The sequence below is a fragment of the Macaca mulatta genome, chromosome 6 (genome assembly GCF_049350105.2).
Source record: "Macaca mulatta isolate MMU2019108-1 chromosome 6, T2T-MMU8v2.0, whole genome shotgun sequence".
NCBI classification, from domain to species: Eukaryota; Metazoa; Chordata; class Mammalia; order Primates; family Cercopithecidae; genus Macaca; species Macaca mulatta.
The window spans coordinates 166,038,968-166,057,814 of NC_133411.1; the positions used below are offsets into that span (position 1 = coordinate 166,038,968).

The window sequence follows — 18,847 nt, forward strand, 5'->3', positions numbered from 1 at the left end:
TCTCTTCCTCAAGCTGCACGGCTCACTGAGAATCTCATTCTGCATCAAAGTGAGTGTCATTGGTAGGTAGTAACATGTGTGGGGATTTACTGGGAACCACAGGAATTCTTGGAGGTCTTGAATCACCACAGGATTTCCCACACGGATATGTCTGCTGCTTCACTTTTGATGCCTACTTGATAAGCCACTGACGTTCTGTTTCTTTTTAAAGCTCTTCTGAGAAATGATGGCAAAGACATCTATCTGGAGTTTTTGCTTTGTTTTGTTTTACTTTGTACAAGGTGAAGAATCCAAATTCCCCCTCCCCCAGCTAGAGAATTACTTCTGCAATAAACATACGTTCCCCCAAACTCGATGATTACCATGTGGAGGTCTTGAAATGAACTTCAACCACGAAATGTTATTTTTTATATCCCCCAGTGCCAACTGCAGTGCCTGGCACATTGCAGCCTCACAGTAAATATAAACTTGCTTGTGTCCATTGAGATTCATTCTTCCATTTATTTATTCAACAAAATTTAATGAGCAAGTATTTTGTTTGCGACCCCCTAGAAAGTGGAAATGCAAAGACAAAGTTTCCTATCTCTGAAAAGCTGAAATTTTTTTTTCTGAAGATATTGAATGACTTTTTGGGGAAAAATAAGAAAAAACAAAGTGGCATATATTCTATTATAACGGAATCATAACTAAAAGTCAACACAATTATGTTAAAAAGTAAGAAGTTGGAGCTGTATATAGACATAGCCATATATTCTTCTCCTAAGGTCATTTCTGATGAATAATTAATAATGAGAGAAACTATAATTGTATGATTGAGAACCTACTATAAGCCAGGCATGCTGTTGCCATGATACATTCTTCTAAACATTTTAATTCTGGTTGGGTGCCTTGGCTCACATCTGTAATCTCAGCACTTTGGGAGGCCAAGGCAGGAGGATCACTTGAGAACACAAGGGAGAGATCAATCTGGGTAACATAGCAAGACCTTCAGCTCTACAAAAAATGAAAAATATTAGCTATACATGGTGGCATGCCTGTAGTCCCAGTTACTCAAGAGGCTGAGTCAGGAGGATAAGCCCATGAGTTCAAGGCAGCAGTGAGCTATGACTGAGCAGTGGCTCTATCCACTGCACTCCAGTCAGGGCAACAGAGTGAGATCCTGTCTCTAAAAAACTAAAAGTGTAGGTCTCTCCCCGTTACCTTTTTTTTTTTTTGACAGAGTCTTGCTCTGTAGCCCAGGCTGGAGTGCAGTGGCACCATCTCAGCTCACTGCAACCTCCGCCTCCCAGGCTCAAGCGAAACTCCCACCTCAGCCTCAGCAGTACCTAGGACCAGAAGCACAGCACCACCACGTGCCTGGCTTTTTGTGAGATAGGGTCTCGCCATGTTGACCAGGCTGGTCTCTAACTTCTGGCCTCAAGTGGAGATGCCTACCTCAGCATTCTGGAATGCCTACCTCAACATTCCAGAATGCTGAGATTACATGTGTAAGCCACCACACCAGGCCAGGTATCTATTTTATAGAGGAAAAATGAAGGCTCAGGAAAATTACAAGCAGATTGGCATGGTGGCTCACGCCTATAATCGCAGCATTTTGGGAGGCCAAGGCGAGAGGATTGCTTGAGCTCAGAAGCTCAAGACCAGCCTGGCCAACATGGCAAAATCCCATCTCTACTAAAAATTAAAAAAAAAAAAATTAGCTGGGCATGATGGCACACGCCTGTAGTCCCAGCTACTTGGGGGAGCTGAAGCAGGAAGATTGCTTGAGCCTGGGAGGTGGAGGCTGCAGTGAGCCAAGATTGCACCACTGCACTCCAGCCTGGGTGACAAAGTGAGACCCTGTCTCAAAAACAACAACAGAAAAAGAAGTTACAAGCAATTTCAGCAAGGTCATATAAGACCAAAAGCATACTGACATCCCAAAATGTGGCAATGGTTAAACTATACTAGACTGGTGACACTAATAGGACAAATAGGACACAAACATATAAATGCAATGCAGCATAAATTTATCCATTCACTCCATTAATATGATTAATTGCCTACTTTGTGCCAGAATCTCTTTTAGATGCAGGAATATAGCAATGGACAAAATAGACAAATATTCTTGGTCTCCTGGAGCTTGTATATAGACAGTAAACCTTTTTTTTCCCGATATGTTCAGGAAAACATTGATATGTTCCCAATGATAAACCAATAAATTAAATGGCATGTCCAATGCTGGTAAGTGCTGCATAAAAGTAGGCAAGCAGGATGAGAGCGTGCGTAGGGGAGGGGAAGGTGGTGGTTAAAGAATGCTCAATGAGAAAGGTTTTGTTGTTGTTGTTGTTGTTGTTGTTGTTGTTGTTTAAGAGATAGGGTGTTGCTGTGTCACCCAGGCTAGAGTGCAGTGATGTGATCACAGCTCATTGCAGACTCAAAACTCTTGGGCTCAAGTGATCCTCCTGCCTCATCCTCCCAAGTGGCTGGAACTACAGGTGCACAACACCATACCCTGTTAGTTTTTAAATTCTCTGTGGAGGCAGGGTGTTGCTGTGTTGCCCAGGCTGGTCTCAAACTCCTGGCCTCAAGCAATCCTCCCACCTCAGATCTTCCAAAGTGTAGGGATTACAGGTGTGAGCCACTGTGATGGGCCCAGAAGTGACCTTTGAGCGAAGACATAAAGGAGATTGGAGAGGAAGCCATGAAGATGGGGAAAGAACTTCTCAGTCAGAGGAAGCAGCAAAGGCCAAGACCCTGAGATGACAGCATGCCTGGTATGTTTAAGGAACTCCAAGCAGGCTACAGTGATGAAAGTAGAGTAAGGAGGAGGGTCGTTGGAGATGAGGCTGAGAGGCAACTGGGGCGGTGATGGATGAGCAGATCATGTTGGATGGACCTTTTAGCGCTCTGAGAGGTCTTTGGCTTTGCTCTGAACGGGGGATGATCCAAACCATAAATATAGAAGATGATTCTGGTCACCATACTAAAAAGAGATTATAGAAGTGCAGGGAAGACAGCAGTAGAGATGGGGCAACTCCTGCAAGAGATGATTTGGGGTAAGACGTATGCGATAGCAGTGAGAGTAATGAGAAGTGCTCAGCCACCACACATACTTTGAGGCAACTATTAGGTATGCTGAAATTGAGTAATCTCCAATAAATATTAGCAAGTGAAAAAGCAAGTTGCTTGGCCTAGGATACTGGGCACACACAAAAAAGTAGGTTGCAAAATAGCATATGTGGTACATCATATGTTTTTTAGTGAGAAATTTAAAGTGTGTGTATGTGTGTGTATGAGAGTGTGTGTGTGTGTGTATGTATGTGTGTGTGTGAAAGGAACTGGTAACAGGAGCTACCTTGGGTCAACTTGCTGTCTCAGGGAAACAGCAAGATGGAGACTTCATTTCTAGAACATTCCCTTCAAAGAGTGAGACTTTCATCAGTCGTGGATAGCCTTCTTAAGGTGTTGAAAATGTTCTAAAAATTAAATTGAGAGGGCTGTACAACTCTGTGAATATATGCCAAACATTATCAAACTATACACTTTCAATGGATGAATTTTATGGTCAATGAAACATATCTCAATAAAGTTATTGAAGAAAATAGCAATACTTCAGTCTTGACTTATGGATCCAATCCCATTGTCTTCCTTCATTCTCTTAGATAATTAAATAATCCCCCGGCAGGCATGTTAAACAAGGCTTTAATATGACATCAGAAGTACATATTGCCTGCTTTGCTTGATTTTTATTTATGAGTTTTGGGTAATTTTTCTTGACGAGGAATGTGGTACAGCATGTATAAGCTAGAATCTAAATTTTAGAGAGCTTACAAGCCGGTAGAACACACACTGAAGAAAGAGAAGAAAACAGGAGGGCAAGTAAATACACAGCAGACTGATAACAAATGAGTTGAATGCATGGTGACTCTAATACCCTTTACCACTATATTCAAAACCAACAATAATTGTTTCTTAAGAAGAAAAACGATCAGAACCACAGTTCTAAGGATAGTTTTGCATATATTTTAAATGAGCCTAAGGTTGAAGAGCTGTGAAGAGTGGTAACACAAAACAGTGTATACAAGGCACTGAGTATATGTAGACATACAAGATTATAGGTGGCTGAAGTCTAAATGTGCATTGTGGGAAGTGGTTTCAAGTCAATAACTTTTATTCTTCATCTATGATTTTGAAAAGCAAGGGAAGTAGACAGCTATATATAGCCTTTTCAGTGAGTGTGCAGCCCAGGGGAGCATTGCCAGCTAGGCAGGATGTGAGGGTGGGGAGATTTCCATACCATACACAGTATGTACTGGCTGGGTAAATCCCCTGGCCTAAAATACAATCCACAGTACTTTTATGTCAATGCTGCTCAGCCGAGGTGGCGGGGGCTGAGCTGCGGTCAGCCTGGGGCACCTAGGACTTCAGGAAGCCAACCTGATTTCTGCCTCACCTTCTGGCTCCGAAAAGACCGTCACCTAACTCTTCCCCTGAGGACCAGTATGCAAATCAGCTTGCCTCTCTGCCTCGGGTTGAAAAGGAAAATGAGCTGGTATACATACAAAAAAGAAGTCAGGGAGAGGATCAAAATAATTGTATTTCTCAACATTATGATCCAACTAGCGCCCTCTGTCTTCCCCCTCCCATCCCCCACTCCTGTCTTGCTTCTTTCCTGCTCCGCATTCGGCCCCACTCCCAAGCGGAATCCTTCGCTGCTCACACAGGCTTAGGACAACTTCCCTGGCTCGGCTCCCTGTTTTGCTCTGTTTACAAATCATGAGATGCTCTGCCTCCGTTTACATATTATTAATTTAATGTTACATTGAAGAAACTTGCAGCTAAATTCACACACACAGACACACATACACACACACACAATAAAACACTTAACATTAAAAATAAAAATAAAGATCAGGCCAGGCTTGGTGGCTCACGCCTGTAATCCCAGCATTTTGGGAGGCCGAGGCGGGTGGATCACTTGAGGCCAGGAGTTCGAGACCAGCCAGGGCAACATGGTGAAACTCCACCTCTAATAAAAATACAAACATTAGCTGGGCGTGGTGGTACGCACCTGTAATCCCAGCTATCTGGAGGCTGAGACACAATAATCGCTTGAACCTGGGAGGCGGAGATTGCAGTGAGCCGAGATCACCCCACTGCACTCCAGCCCGGGTGCTGTACTCCAGCCTGGGTGACAGATGGAGACTCTGTCTCAAAAAAAAAAAAAAAAAAAGAAAAAGAACAGAAACTGTCTACAGTTAGAAAGAGGTAACTGATCCAGGAGCTGGGATAAAATGATTATTCTAAGTAAATATTAAATTTAACTCTGAAAAAATACTGGAAGAATGTAAAATAAATATTAACATTGATTATTTCTGCAGGGTGAGATTAGATGTAATTTTTATTTAATTGCTGGTCTGCTCTTTCCACCAAGAATATACTTTACTTTCGTTATCAGAAATATATATATATTGCAAAAAAATTAGCTCTAAATTTACTAGCCATTTCAGTCATTACTGTCTTCTACAAATCAAATCAATGATTTCTGACAAATCATTTTTCTTTTATTTTAAATTGGAAAGTAAAAAATCCTTCCATTTTATCATTTTTTAAATTTTGTAAATTAAAAAGCAAAACATTTCTTTACCTTTCCAGTTTTATTTGCTGGAATTTTGATATACAAACTTCCTGATATCACCATGTGCATTTAAATATACATTATATAAAAATAAAATACACCTGGAAAAGGTACAGAACAATACGTATGACTTGTATGTAAAAACAAAACGTAAAAACATACAAGCCGGCCGGGCGCGGTGGCTCAAGCCTGTAATCCCAGCACTTTGGGAGGCCGAGACGGGCGGATCACGAAGTCAGGAGATCGAGACCATCCTGGCTAACACAATGAAACCCCGTCTCCACTAAAAATACAAAAAAATTAGCCGGGCGTGGTGGCGGCGCCTGTAGTCCCAGCTACTCGGGAGGCTGAGGCAGGAGAATGGCGGGAACCCGGGAGGCGGAGCTTGCAGTGAGCTGAGATCCGGCCACTGCACTCCAGCCTGGGCGACAGAGCGAGACTCCGCCTCAAAAAAAAAAAAAAAAAAAAAAAAAACACATACAAGCCAAACATATTGTTCTGCGCCTTTTCCATGTTAACAATATATCCTGAAGTTTTTTAGGTTGATACATTATGAATATACATTATTTGTTTCCATAACCTTGTAGTGTGCCATTGTAAGGATGCACCATAGATTATTTTACTTGTCTCTCATTGATGCACAGACAGGTGTTTTCCATTACAAAAAAAAAAAAAAATACTGCAATAACCAGGCGCGGTGGCTCACCCCTGTAATCCCAGCACTTTGGGAGGCTGAGGCGGGCAGATCATAAGGTCAGGAGATTGAGACCATCCTGGCTAACAAGGTGAAACCCCGTCTCTACTAAAAATACAAAAAATTAGCCGGGCGTGATGGCACACGCCTGTAATCCCAGCTACTCGGGAGGCTGAGGCAGGAGAATCGCTTGAACCCAGGAGGCGGAGGTTGCAGTGAGCCAAGATCGCGCCACTGCACTCCAGCCTGGTGACAGAGCAAGACTCCGTCTCAAAAAGAGAAAAAAAAAAACTGCAATAAACATCTTGTACAGATACCTCTCTGTGCTCATGCTATTTTTCACCCTTAGAGTTGATAGCTCTAGCAAACAGAAGGTGTTGTTGTTGTTGTTGTTGTTGTTGTTGTTGTTTTCAGAAGAAATAAGTTATATATGTGCCAAAATATTCTGGGTATGACTCTTAAATGGATATTAATAAACCTGATAAAGTTTGGATGGGAACCACAAGGAAATTAAAGGGCTTCACAGCCACATCCAAAGAGGACAATGGAAGGATCTCTTTGGCCTGGACACAAGAGGGCCCTGCAATTATCCAAAGGGCAAGCTCCCGGACTAGAGAAGGTTGGAGTTGTAGGACCTCAAAAGATAAAGCAATGAAGATGGGTTTTAGGTAACAGTAAGAGAGCAATCATTTATCACTGATGCAGCAGCCATTCCCCTTCCTCTAGTGGAAACACTCTAGTGTTCCTCAGAGAACCATCCCTCCCCCATCTGTGGATGGGTAGGTCCATGTGGCTGGATAGGGCTGACTCCACCCCACTCCCAGATCCAGGATTGCATCCAGGCCTGGAATGGGTCAACTGAATATTCCATTGCCTTGGCTCTAATGATTGAGGTACATGTGAGCATATCATCTGAGTTAGGCCAATGATTCAAAATTCTGGGACTTTTACTGAACTATGAGGAAAAGGATCTAGCTCCACTGATAAGATATCAGCCCAGCAGCCATTTTGCTGCCACGGAGGACAGCTTGCCCATACGTGAAACCAGCCCAGAACTAAGGAATGAAAACCAAAACCTCTGATGTCGTCGTTAAATACGTCGACCCAGCAGTGCCAGGTTGAATTGGTTTTTCCTTTGTTATAGAAATTGGGTTAAATTAGGTTTTTTCCAACCCAGTTTCAGTTGAGGCCCCAAAGCCCTATATTAATATGATAAAGGGAATGAAGTACCTCCATCCATACTTGACGCATTAAGAGGCAAAACAGATTCTGCCAGTAATAGCGTTTGCCCACCTTCAGCCTTTAGAAAACAAGGCATGAAAAAGCAAGAGAGAGAATGTTGGGGGTTGTGCGTTTCCTCTCACCACTAGCCCACGGGGTAAGGCGGGTGGGTGCTTATCTACCAGAAGCCAACCAAAAGGGACTTTAAGAGACTGTTCAGTGAGCTTGGTGTGAGTCCCAGAGTTTTACAGCTATAAGGACTAGTGTCTAAATCCCTCTTGGAAAAACATCATGGTGAAAGTTTGTAGAAGAGCTACTTATTCGGTGTCAGAGGGAGAGGGGCCTCTACTTGGGGCAAATGGTATATCCATCATTGGCTGGGAAAGGAGGCCTGAGTCTTCCAGTAGATCTATGAGAGGAAATAAGTGGTATGTGGTTCCATTTCTTTTTTCTTCATTTGAGATGGGGTCTTACTCTGTCCCCCAGGCTGGATTGCAGTGGCACGACCTCAGCTTACTGCAACCACCACCTCCCAGGTTCAAGAAATTCTCCTGCCTCAGCCTCCCAAGTATCTGGGATTATAGGCGAATGCTACCACACCCAACTAATTTTTGTATTTTTAGTAGAGACAGGATTTCACTATGTTGGCCAGGCTGGTCTCGAACTCCTGACCTCAAGTGTTCCGCCTGCCTCAGCCTCCCAAAGTGCTAGGATTACAGGCATGAGCCACCGTGCCTGGCTCTTTTTTCTTTTTATTTAATAGAAACGAGGTTTCCCTGTGTTGCCCAAGCTGAGCTTAAGGGACTCTCCCACCCCAGTCTCCCAAAGTGCTGAGATTACCAGCGTGAGCCCCCATGCCCAGCCTCTGTAGTTCATTTTCAAGGAAATTTTACCCAAGAGGACAACCTAGTGGGCAATTGAATCCTGACGGGAGCTGGAACAGCTGAAGCCCAAGGGCTGAGGGTTGGGCTCGTTGGCCAAGAAGAGTGGCATCGCCCACATCAGGGGAACAGTTGTCAGAATCTTCAGCTGAAAAATCTCTGAAAATAACAAAGCACATGAAACATGCAAGAAAAAGCAGCAATTATGCATCCACCACATCCCAGGGACATCATCCCCAGATTACTGCTGCAACTACACAAATGTTGCACCCTTTGCCCCTCTTCCTCTTTTCCCTCCAGCCTGAGCTTCCAACTCAGGTGGGTCAGACACCAGGCTTGTGTGTAGGAAAAGAGAGGTTAGGACATGGTGGAAAAGCCAAGGTGCTTCAAATCCTGAAGCAAACCCATTTAAAGTTAAGGAAAAGCATGAGTTTAAATACATGTTTGGAGTTTTGATTATTACCTTGAACTGAACTGGGCTTTCTTTTTCTTTTCTTTGTTGTTGTTGTTGTTGTTGTTGTTGTTGTTTTGAGATGGGGTTTTGCTCTTGTCACCCAGGCTGGAGTGCAGTGGCGCAATCAGCTCACTGCAACCTCCGCCTCCCAGGTTAAAGCCATTCTCCTGCCTCAGCATCCCAAGTAGCTGGGACTACAGGCACCTGCCACCACGCCCGGCTAATTTTTGTATTTTTAGTAGAGACGGGGTTTGGCCAGGCTGGTCTCGAACTCCTGACCTCAGGTGATCCACCCTCCTCGGCACCCCAAAGTGCTGAGACTACAGGTGTGAGCCACCACACCCAGCCTCTTTTTCTTTTCTTAACTTTTTAATTATGGAAATTTTCAAACGTGCATCAGTGCAAGGAGAGTAGAATAAGTATGTACCCATTAGCCAGATTTAGCAATTGTCAAGTCATGGTCAAACATTTTTCATCCCTTCCCCTACCAATTTCTCCCCCTCCACTGGATTATAATGAAGCAAATCATAAACATTTTATTGTTTTATCAATAATTCAGTGTATGTTTCTATGCAAAATAAGGACTATTTTAACATGATAATAGTGCCATTATTACATCTTTTTTTTTTTTTTTTTTTTTTTTTTTTTGAGATGGTGTCTTGCTCTGTCAGCTGGGCTGGAATGCAGTGGTACCATCTTGGCTCACTGCAACCTCCGCCTTCCAGGTTCAAGCGATTCTCCTGCCTCAGCCTCCCAAGCAGCTGGGATTACAGGCACACAGCACCACACTCAGCTGACTTTTGTATTTTTAGTAGAGACGGGCTTTCACCATGTTGGCCAGGCTGGTCTCGAACTCCTGACCTCACATGATCCACCCACCTCAGCCTCCTAAAGTGCTGGGATTACAGACATGAGCCACCGTGCCCAGCCTATTATTACATCTTTAAAAATAACAAGTTTCTCAGTATTATCAAACATTGATTTAGCATTCAAATGTGTCTAATTGTCTCATAACATCTTTATACAATTGATTTGCTTGACTCTTAATCCAAAGTCCAAACATGCTCATATGTCTCTGAAAGTCTCTTTTAATCTAAGGGTTCTCCCTCTGACTTATTTGTTGTTGTTTTGTTTTGTTTTGTTTTTGTTTTTTGAGACAGAATCTGGCTCTGTTACCCAGGCTGGAGTGCAGTGGTGCAGTCCCAGCTCACTGCAACCTCCACTCACTGGGCTCAAGTGATCCTTCCACTTCAGCCTCCCGAGTAGCCGGGACTACAGGTGTGTGCCACCATGCTTGGCTAACTTTTTGTATTTTTTGTAGAGAAAGGGTTTCACCATGTTGCCCAGGCTGGTCTTAAGCTCCTGGGCTCAAGCAATCCACCACCCTTGGCCTCCCAAAGTGCTGGGATTACAGGCATGAGCCACCGTGCCCCACCCTCTATGACTTATTTGTGAATGACACTGAATCATTTGTCCTTAACAGGTTTTGTATTCTGGACTTATCCAATTGCATCTCCACAGTGTCATTTGTCAGGTCCATTTATCTCTTGTATTTCCTGTAAACTCGAATTTATATCTCGAAGTTTGATTAGATTTGTGTTCAATTTTGTTTTCTCTTGGCAAGACTCCTGAGTTGTTGGTTTTGTGTACTTTCTCTTGCATCACCTCAGGAGGCATACAACGTCTGGTTGTCATTCTTTTAAGATTAATCAGCATGTTACAGTGTTGTCAGCTTCATATGACAATTATACATTTTCGTATTGACTTTTTGTGTAATAATTTTAACAGCCATTGATGATCATTGCCTACATTTATTATTTCATTGGCATTGCAAAATGATATTCTATCACTCCTTCATTGATTGGTTTCTCGGGAAAAAAAAAGGACTTCCTCATTAAATACTTGATTACTGAATTGAAAGATAGTTCTTCAAGAAAAGCAGGAAACATGTTTTATTCTTTTCCTTTGTTTCCAGTTTTCAGAAAAACAAGCTGGTTTTTCAGCATCCTCCAAAAGTGATCAAAAGGTTGGGATGCTTTTTTCAATTCTCTTTTGGACTCATTGCTTTAACATTTTTGCTGTTCTTCAATTCATGGCAATTATTATTCCTTTTGATACTTAAATTGTTCCATCTTTGGCAAGTGGGAGTTCCTTGAATTTGGCTCCTGGGAAGTGAACTTTTTAAAACGAAAACAAACAAAGGGACTATTTTTTTTTGTTGTTTATGTTTTCCTTAAAGTGAGAAAAAAAATATTGAGCTTCCTAAGTTTACAATTTAAAGTTGGCAAAGATAATTCCGAGATAGTGGGTTTGATGGCTCTATGAGAAAGAGAATAAAACTACTTATGATGGCACTCCATGGAGACTGAGCAAATGAAAGACTCCTAACGATTGCAGCAGCTACTGATGATGTTTTGTTTTCCCGGATGAGAACACTTTGTGAAGTCTGTGAATCTTTTCATCTGAACCAAGCAGGTATAAAATGTACTTCTCTCAAAGGAGTTTGTAGTCTAGTTTGAGAAGATAACACTGTATTACTGTATTATCTAGGTTTCCTGGTAGTGACAGAAACCTCAAAATAACTGAGACTCAGAAAATAGATATTAAAAAAGGTAATCCAGGACTGGCATGGAAGATCCATGGTCACCAAGGTCCCAGGCTCTTTCTATCTTATACTCCATTGTCCTCAACATTCAATTTCCACCTCATGATACTAGATAGCTGCTTCAGCTCCAACTGTCACCTCAACATTCTAGTCAGAAGGCAGGAGGAAAATGGAAAGAAAAGGGGATGACAGATCCCACTAAGGAAATTTCCTAGAAGTTGTGCACACCACTTCTGTACATTCAGTTGACCAGAAGACAGTCATATAACTACACCTAGCTACTAGGGAGGCTAAAAATTGTGGTCTTTATTCTTGATGGCCAGATGCCCAGAAAACCATCAGGGATTCAGTCAGTTACTCTTGTATGAAGGAGAGAGTAGATATTTGGGAAAAGCAGCAATCCCTACCTCAAGCCCATATTCAGGGAGAAAAAAAAAAAAAAGATCTTGTTTGAGCAGCGTATTTTCACACATATATCTTAAAATCTCAGAATAGGGGAGATCATTTAAAATATACCTGTACCCTACCCTCCTGAGTGTCTTGATTATGCTGGGGCATCCAGTATATGAAATAAAATAAGGCTGTTGTCTGGTAATTTACATTTAAAAATAAACATTGGAGAATTTCACTCCTATACAGCAAGAATGATTGTTTCATTTATTATTTATCACTACCCAGTACATGCCATCTCTGCTTACACTAAAATCTCTTGATTATTAACATGGTAGAGATAAATGCCACACATTATTTTTCAACTACGTACTAACTCTAAGGCAACATGCATGACTAGCACCCACCATTTGTAAGAGGTATGGGATTCAGTCCTCCAAGGGACCCTCACAAGGAAGCTAAGGATCAGAGGAGGCACAGCTTGCTCAAAGAGAAACAGCTTAGTAAGTGACAGATCTGGTAATCCAACACAAGTTTGTTTGTTTTTAAAGCCCATATATACTTTGTTTATTATGCCATTCTGAAGGATTCGCTTATTTTTCACTGTTTCACAAAATGTCAGGACAGAAAGGCAATCATCTATATGTAGCATTGAGAAATTTCTGTGGGCTTTAATTTAAATCTTAAAAACTAATAAACTTCAGCAACATATTTCTTCATTTTAATGTGTGAGGGGTTTGTGCTCATTACCTCTTTTAATTGTCAAACCCAATTTGGCGAAGATCCATTCAACAAATTTTTCTTAAACATGTTTTTTATGTGTCAGGCACTGTGATGGTTGCCGAGTATATCATGGTAAGCAAAACCACGCATTGTCCTTACCCCTTGTGCTACACGTTTTAACTGCTGGATGGATTGGATGGATTAAACCAGGAACTATAAAGACTAAACTGTAATCCTTACCATAATTTTGAGTCTACAGTTTTTCAAATATCATTTTGAGCCATATAGCAAAGGCTGTATGTATTTTTTACATATGCTTCCTCGTTTTGTGAATTTTGAAAGGATGTGGTTATGGCCTTTGACATCAGAGGAGACGCTCAGCTATGTTGGCTGAATGTTGATAGAAAGATAACGTTGAAGGCAAGTTGCCCTTGAGCAACTCTCTGAAGATCAACTGCCTCCACATTGCATTCTTTGCCCCAAAACTCTTCCCTTTGGTTGTGCTGAGAGGTGATGCCCAAGGTGCATCACGTTTCAAGAACTGGATCATGAACAACTTTATCCTCCTGGAAGAACAGCTCATCAAGAAATCCCAACAAAAGAGAAGAACTTCTCCCTCGAACTTTAAAGTCCGCTTCTTTGTGTTAACCAAAGCCAGCCTGGCATACTTTGAGGATCGTCATGGGGTATGTGAGCAGTTTCATTTGTCTTTTTTCGCATAGTATTTTATGTTTGGACTGGGCTAATGCAAAAGTATATACATAGCATACAATAGAATACAGGAAACACAAACATGCTTGTTGTAACAACATAAAAAGTACAGTAAAAGTAACCAGAGGAGAATGCAGAGAGCAGTCAAGAGGTGAAATGGTGGTGCGAGGCAATTTCAGTTCTAAAAACTGGAAATTTAATATTCATCAGCTTTTTCCCCGTGCAAGATTATGTTTGATTTTTAAATTATTAATAACATTTTAGGAAGCAAGTATTATGATTCATTAAAACTTGAACTTTCTATGAAACATACCAAATTTAATGAAACATACTAAACTTAATGAAACATACTAAATTTAATGAAACTTAGATTAATACAACATTAGCATTCGATGGGATGATCTACCCCAGCTTGCTTATTTTTAGTGGAAGAAACTGGTGTTTAGAATGGTTAAATTTGGGGTTCCGTGTTAACGTTTTCATGAATAACTCTGTCTGTCGCAATACTCGTCACTTGCCCAATCTTGAAATAAGATTCCCCAGGCATTTAATTGTCTAAAAGTTGTAAGGCACAATGGCAAGCCTCTTCATCTCTTGGTAGACTTCCTAGGACACCAGGTTTATTAAGAACAAAGTTTCTGCAGTGCAGACCAGCAGTTCTTACCCAGAAGAGTATGGCTGCTTAGCTAGGTCAGTCTGTCTCTGTATCTCAAAATAGTCTCATGCTTCTTTAAGATCAGTAATAACAAAAGCAACAGGAATAATCCTAATAATGTAGTTTGGCAGAAAAAGCATTGGACAAAGGGTCAGGAGACCAAACTACTTCTCAGTAGGTGATCCAATCTGGACAAATGTCTACCCCCTATTTCAGGTTCTTTCTTTATCAAAGGAAAAAACTGGAAATAACAACCTTCAAGATCCCTTTCTTCTTTAAAACTTCTTTGCTTTATGCAGTGGCTCTTGTTTAGCCCTATGCTGCAATTTTTCAAAGCGTGTTTGATTCCTTACTGTATGGTTATATTATTTTTACATCATTAGTGGGGTAGGACAAAGATTATCACTTATATTTTACTGAAGGGAAAATAATATTAGGTGCCTGATGGTCACTTAGAAACAAAAGTGCTCTGATTCTTTGTTGGAGTCTGACTTAGTAGCTGGAGGCATGAGTTTGGGATTCTTTGGCGTGCCAGGCTTTAAAGCATTTCATGAGGTGGAGCTCCAAAGGAGGTCAGGCTGGGTATAGAGTCTATGGATGCCTCACTTTTTAAAGTTGCAGGTGTTGCATGTCTTTGATGAATTACAAAAAAAAAAAAAGTTACAGGCAAAATAGTGCTGCCTCTTTAAAAGTGAAAAGAATTGCTTGTCTTGTTATCAGACTCTTACTGATAACAATTTACCAGTCAATCAGAAAACACATGGAATTATGTGCGAGGCCTCTGCCAGGTGGCCAGGAGCCCAGTTTGTGAACTTGGGGGATTTATCATGTAGAGCTAATAAATCGCATGGCATTACTCAATGCTTTTTTGTGAATGGAACATTTAAAGTTTTTGTTTCATATTGAAAGAACAGTCATGTACCTTTAAATATTTTTTTCAAAGCCCATTTTACAGTTTTCACCAGTTTGTTTTCCTGATTCAACATAGTATCATCTTATTTAGTTAGTACTAATAATTCTTTAGCCCAATTGTTATTTATGAACTGTTTGTGAATTCAGCTCAATATTATTTGCAAATAATCACAGAACCAGATGGCCTCAATTCAGAATTTTATTGGTCATAATTTGCAAGTAGACAAGGTTGTAAAATCACCCTACTTCTTTATCTGAGCATTATGAAAAATTCCAAGACAATTACTTCATTCTGGGGAGCCCTAGGCTGTAGTTTCTGATACTTCCATGTAAGATACAGAGAATACATGTCCAAACATCAAATTTCTTGTTTTCTAATGCCTTTTTTGCACTTATAAATAACATTTTTAAAGTATTTCTTTAATTATTTAATTATTATAGAGATTGATTAATTAGAAATTTATCCAAGGTCCCTGAAACAGGTAATATATGTGAGTTATTATCGTCCATGTCTTATGTATACTACATCGTTTAGGGCCACCAATTTGTACACAAGAGTGCATTAATATTACTCATAAGTAAATAACATTACACCTGTGGGAAGAACATTTTCATTTTTAAATTAAAGCCTTCACTTTCAATCTGTAAAATGGATGTGATACTAGTACCCATTTCATAGGAAGAAGGCAAAGACTCAGAGGTATAATGTCTTTAGGCTGAACTTTTTAAAATTATTTGGCAGGTCGAATATCAGGTATTAGAAGTCTCAAACAATTCAACTTAATGTTAGGTACTTAGCATAGGCCCTGCCATCTGGTAAGCATCTACTAAAAGTTAACCATTGTTTGTAGCCCTTTCACATCTCTACAGAAGCTAGCAGGGTGTCATAACAATTCATTTTCAAATTATGGGAGATATTCAAGGATTCTCCAAAATCAAGCTAAGATCAGGGTCCTGGATTCCTTCTATTCTGTGGCAATACAAGTTTGTGGGGTAGATATACATGCATCATGAGCTGTTTGGCCAGTTATTGCCCCTCTTAGGGTGTCAGAGCTTGTTTTTCTCTTTTCTCATTTGTAAAATTATGATTCCTGCAATTCTCATATTCTATGAATTTATAACACCATATGAAAAATAACCCTTCTACATACTCAAGAACATATTCTGTAGTTCTATAAATCAAGTATGTTTATTCTAACCTTAAAAATCATGCCTATTGTCATTATAATACTAATTGATTGAGGCTTTTACTTTAACATGGATTTAGTTCTGGTGTTAGATGCCTGTTTTTCCTTTTGAGATGTGCAAGTGTTTTCAGAGGGGCCAAAAAGCGCCTTCATCTTGCTGGAGCAGTGAGCCAGAAAGAAGCATAGATTTGGCAGGTAGTGGCTTGCAGACAGACATGATTTCAGAGTCTCTCCTGTGCCTGTCAATTTTTTTCCAAGTAGTCCCTGATGCCAGAAATTCTATAACAGAGGGCAATGAGAGATAAGGGCACATGAGTGTGCTGGTAAATGCTTAGGAATCCGAGTATGGGGCTTGTTGGATAGCCTTGATTCATAGTGTTTGCCAATTCCTTTGGTGTAAATACTCCCATCATGGCCCATTTTAAACTACCAATGTGAAGTCTGCTGGTTCACAGATTCCTGAAAATTTAACAATTAGCTACCTCAGGCCAGTACAAGCCAAGTCCAGCACATCATTGGCAAGCCTAAGAACAAATGATCCTTGAAGAGGTAGCCACCAACTAAGCAGCATACTTAGTTGCACATGACTGATATCAGATCCTTTTCAGTGGTAAAAAGAAAGTGAAGAACCTCAGGCGCTTTGAGTAAGCACAGAATGGAAGAGGCAGCCTAAATGGGAATAAAGCATCATAGATTGGTGTGGCTCCTGTGGCCACTTTCTAGATGTGGGATCTCAGACCATACATTTGACCTCTTTATGCCTGTGTCCTATTTGTAAAGTAAGGATCCCAGCACTACCTACTTCAAGTGATGTTGAGTATTTCATGAGAAAAGTATGTTTTAAGCTTCTTACCAATTGCTACATGGTAAGGTGATTATCACTCACAATTTTGCCCAAGCACCACCTTGATCTTCTGAAAGCCCCTCTGGAGAACTGGAAGCATTCTCCTGTTTTGATGACTCTTTCCACCTTAGAGATCAAGTGTGCTGTGCACCTTATGATGTGAGAGTCATTATCATTTACATGGAACCAGAGAAACAGTTATGATCACCATTCCAGTCAGCATCTGGGTGAGGGTCTCCACTCTTCACGGCCTCTTCCCTTTAGCGTGCAGTCTGATCTAGCAACAGAACCATCTCCTGCTTGCAGCAAGCATCCTTTCTAAATTAAAGGTGGTAGGTGGGGAGATGGTCACCTTTCCTTGCTTTTGAAAGCATTACTGCATAGTGGTCAAAAACACTGCTTCTGCATCAGATCTGGGTCAAAGACTAGGTCACATATGATCTGTGTGATTTTGTGTAAATTACATAATGCTGTGCAATCTTCTAAAAAACTATTTACATTTTTTTTTTTTTTTTTTTTTTTTTGAGACAGCGTCTTGCTCTGTCGCTCAGGCTGGAGTGCAGTGGTGCCACCTCAGTTCACTGCAACTTCTGCCTCCCAGGTTCAAGTGATTCTCCTGCCTCAGCCTCCTGTGTAGCTGGGACTACAGGTGCGCGCCACCACACTCGGCTAACTTTTGTATTTTTTTTAGTAGAGACGCGGTTTCACCATATTGGCCAGGCTGGTCTCAAACTCCTGACCTCATGATCCGCCTGTTTCAGCCTCCCAAAATGCTGAACCATTGCACCCGACCTATGTTTTTAAAATAATTAAGCAAGGCCAGACACATAGACTCACACCTGTAATCCCAACACGTTGGGATGCCGAGGTGGGTGGATCACTTGAGCTCGGGAATTTGAGATCAGCCTGGGCAACACGGTGAGACTCCATCTCTACAAAAAAAAAAAAAAAAAAAAAAATTCCCCTAGAATCTCCCCAGATTCCCACAGCCACCTCCTTAGTGGAAGCTGTCAGAATCTCTCACCTGGGACTGCTACCACCTCTCATGGTCTCCCTGCACCCGCTTCACCCCTGCCTGCCACTTCATCCTCCACATGGCAGCCAGCACCAGCTTTTCACATGTGACTGTAGTCAAGTCCTGAAGACCTTCATCAGAAGTTGATGTGTCCCTCCAGCAGCTCTCCCCATTGCCCTAAGGATGGACACTACCAGAATCTACCACATGGTCTCGTCTGTCTCAGCTCTTGTCTCATTCTCTCATCTCTGGGATCCAACCACACCGGGTTTTCTTCAATGTTAAAGCCTCCATTTTAAGTGTCACTTACTTGGGAAAGCCTTCCTTGATGTCCCTAGACTAAGTCATGTCCTCCTGTCCTGTTCTACCATGGCACCAGGTGTCCTTTCTTCACAGCACATGCTGAAGTTGTAACTACTCATCTGTTAATGTAACGATGTATTCATGTCATTTCCCCACCTCACCCTCCATTGGACTATCAGCTTTATGAGAGCAGGCATCCAAGTTGACAAAGATGGCCTCGCCAGTGTCTACAAGAGTGTCTGGCACACACTATTCACTCATGCATCATTTGTGGAAGGAATAAAAGGAGAAAGGGAGAAAAGAAAGGAGGGAGTAAGGACATAAGGTATAGATTCGGCTGGAGAGGTTAGAGACACAAATGAACCTCAAATAGAAAAGGTTCAATGCCCAAATAATAGACACCAAGCCAAGTGACATAGGACTTCAAAAGGGAGATTACTGGTGTAGGAACATGTAACAAAGACTCCCTGGAGGCAGTAGTGTATGGCCTATCCTTGAACAAGGAAGAGGAAGATTCAGGTATTCAGGTGGATGGAATTTTAAGTGCTAGGTCAGAGAGGCACATGTAGGAACCAGCAGGAGGGCCAGGTCCCAACCTTCAACTCTTTTTAGAGAATTAATCAACTCTTTTC

The 18,847-nt window shown here is 41.3% G+C and overlaps 1 protein-coding gene across 1 annotated transcript in view; it reads left to right on the forward strand.

The window, feature by feature from the left end:
- Window positions 1-13,045: 13,045 nt before the first annotated feature.
- ITK (IL2 inducible T cell kinase) overlaps window positions 13,046-18,847 on the forward strand; it is a 73,977-nt gene continuing 68,175 nt past the window's right edge. The window contains 1 exon segment of the mRNA NM_001266444.1: window positions 13,046-13,274. Coding sequence (NP_001253373.1) covers window positions 13,137-13,274 — 138 coding nt within the window. The 5' untranslated portion in view covers window positions 13,046-13,136.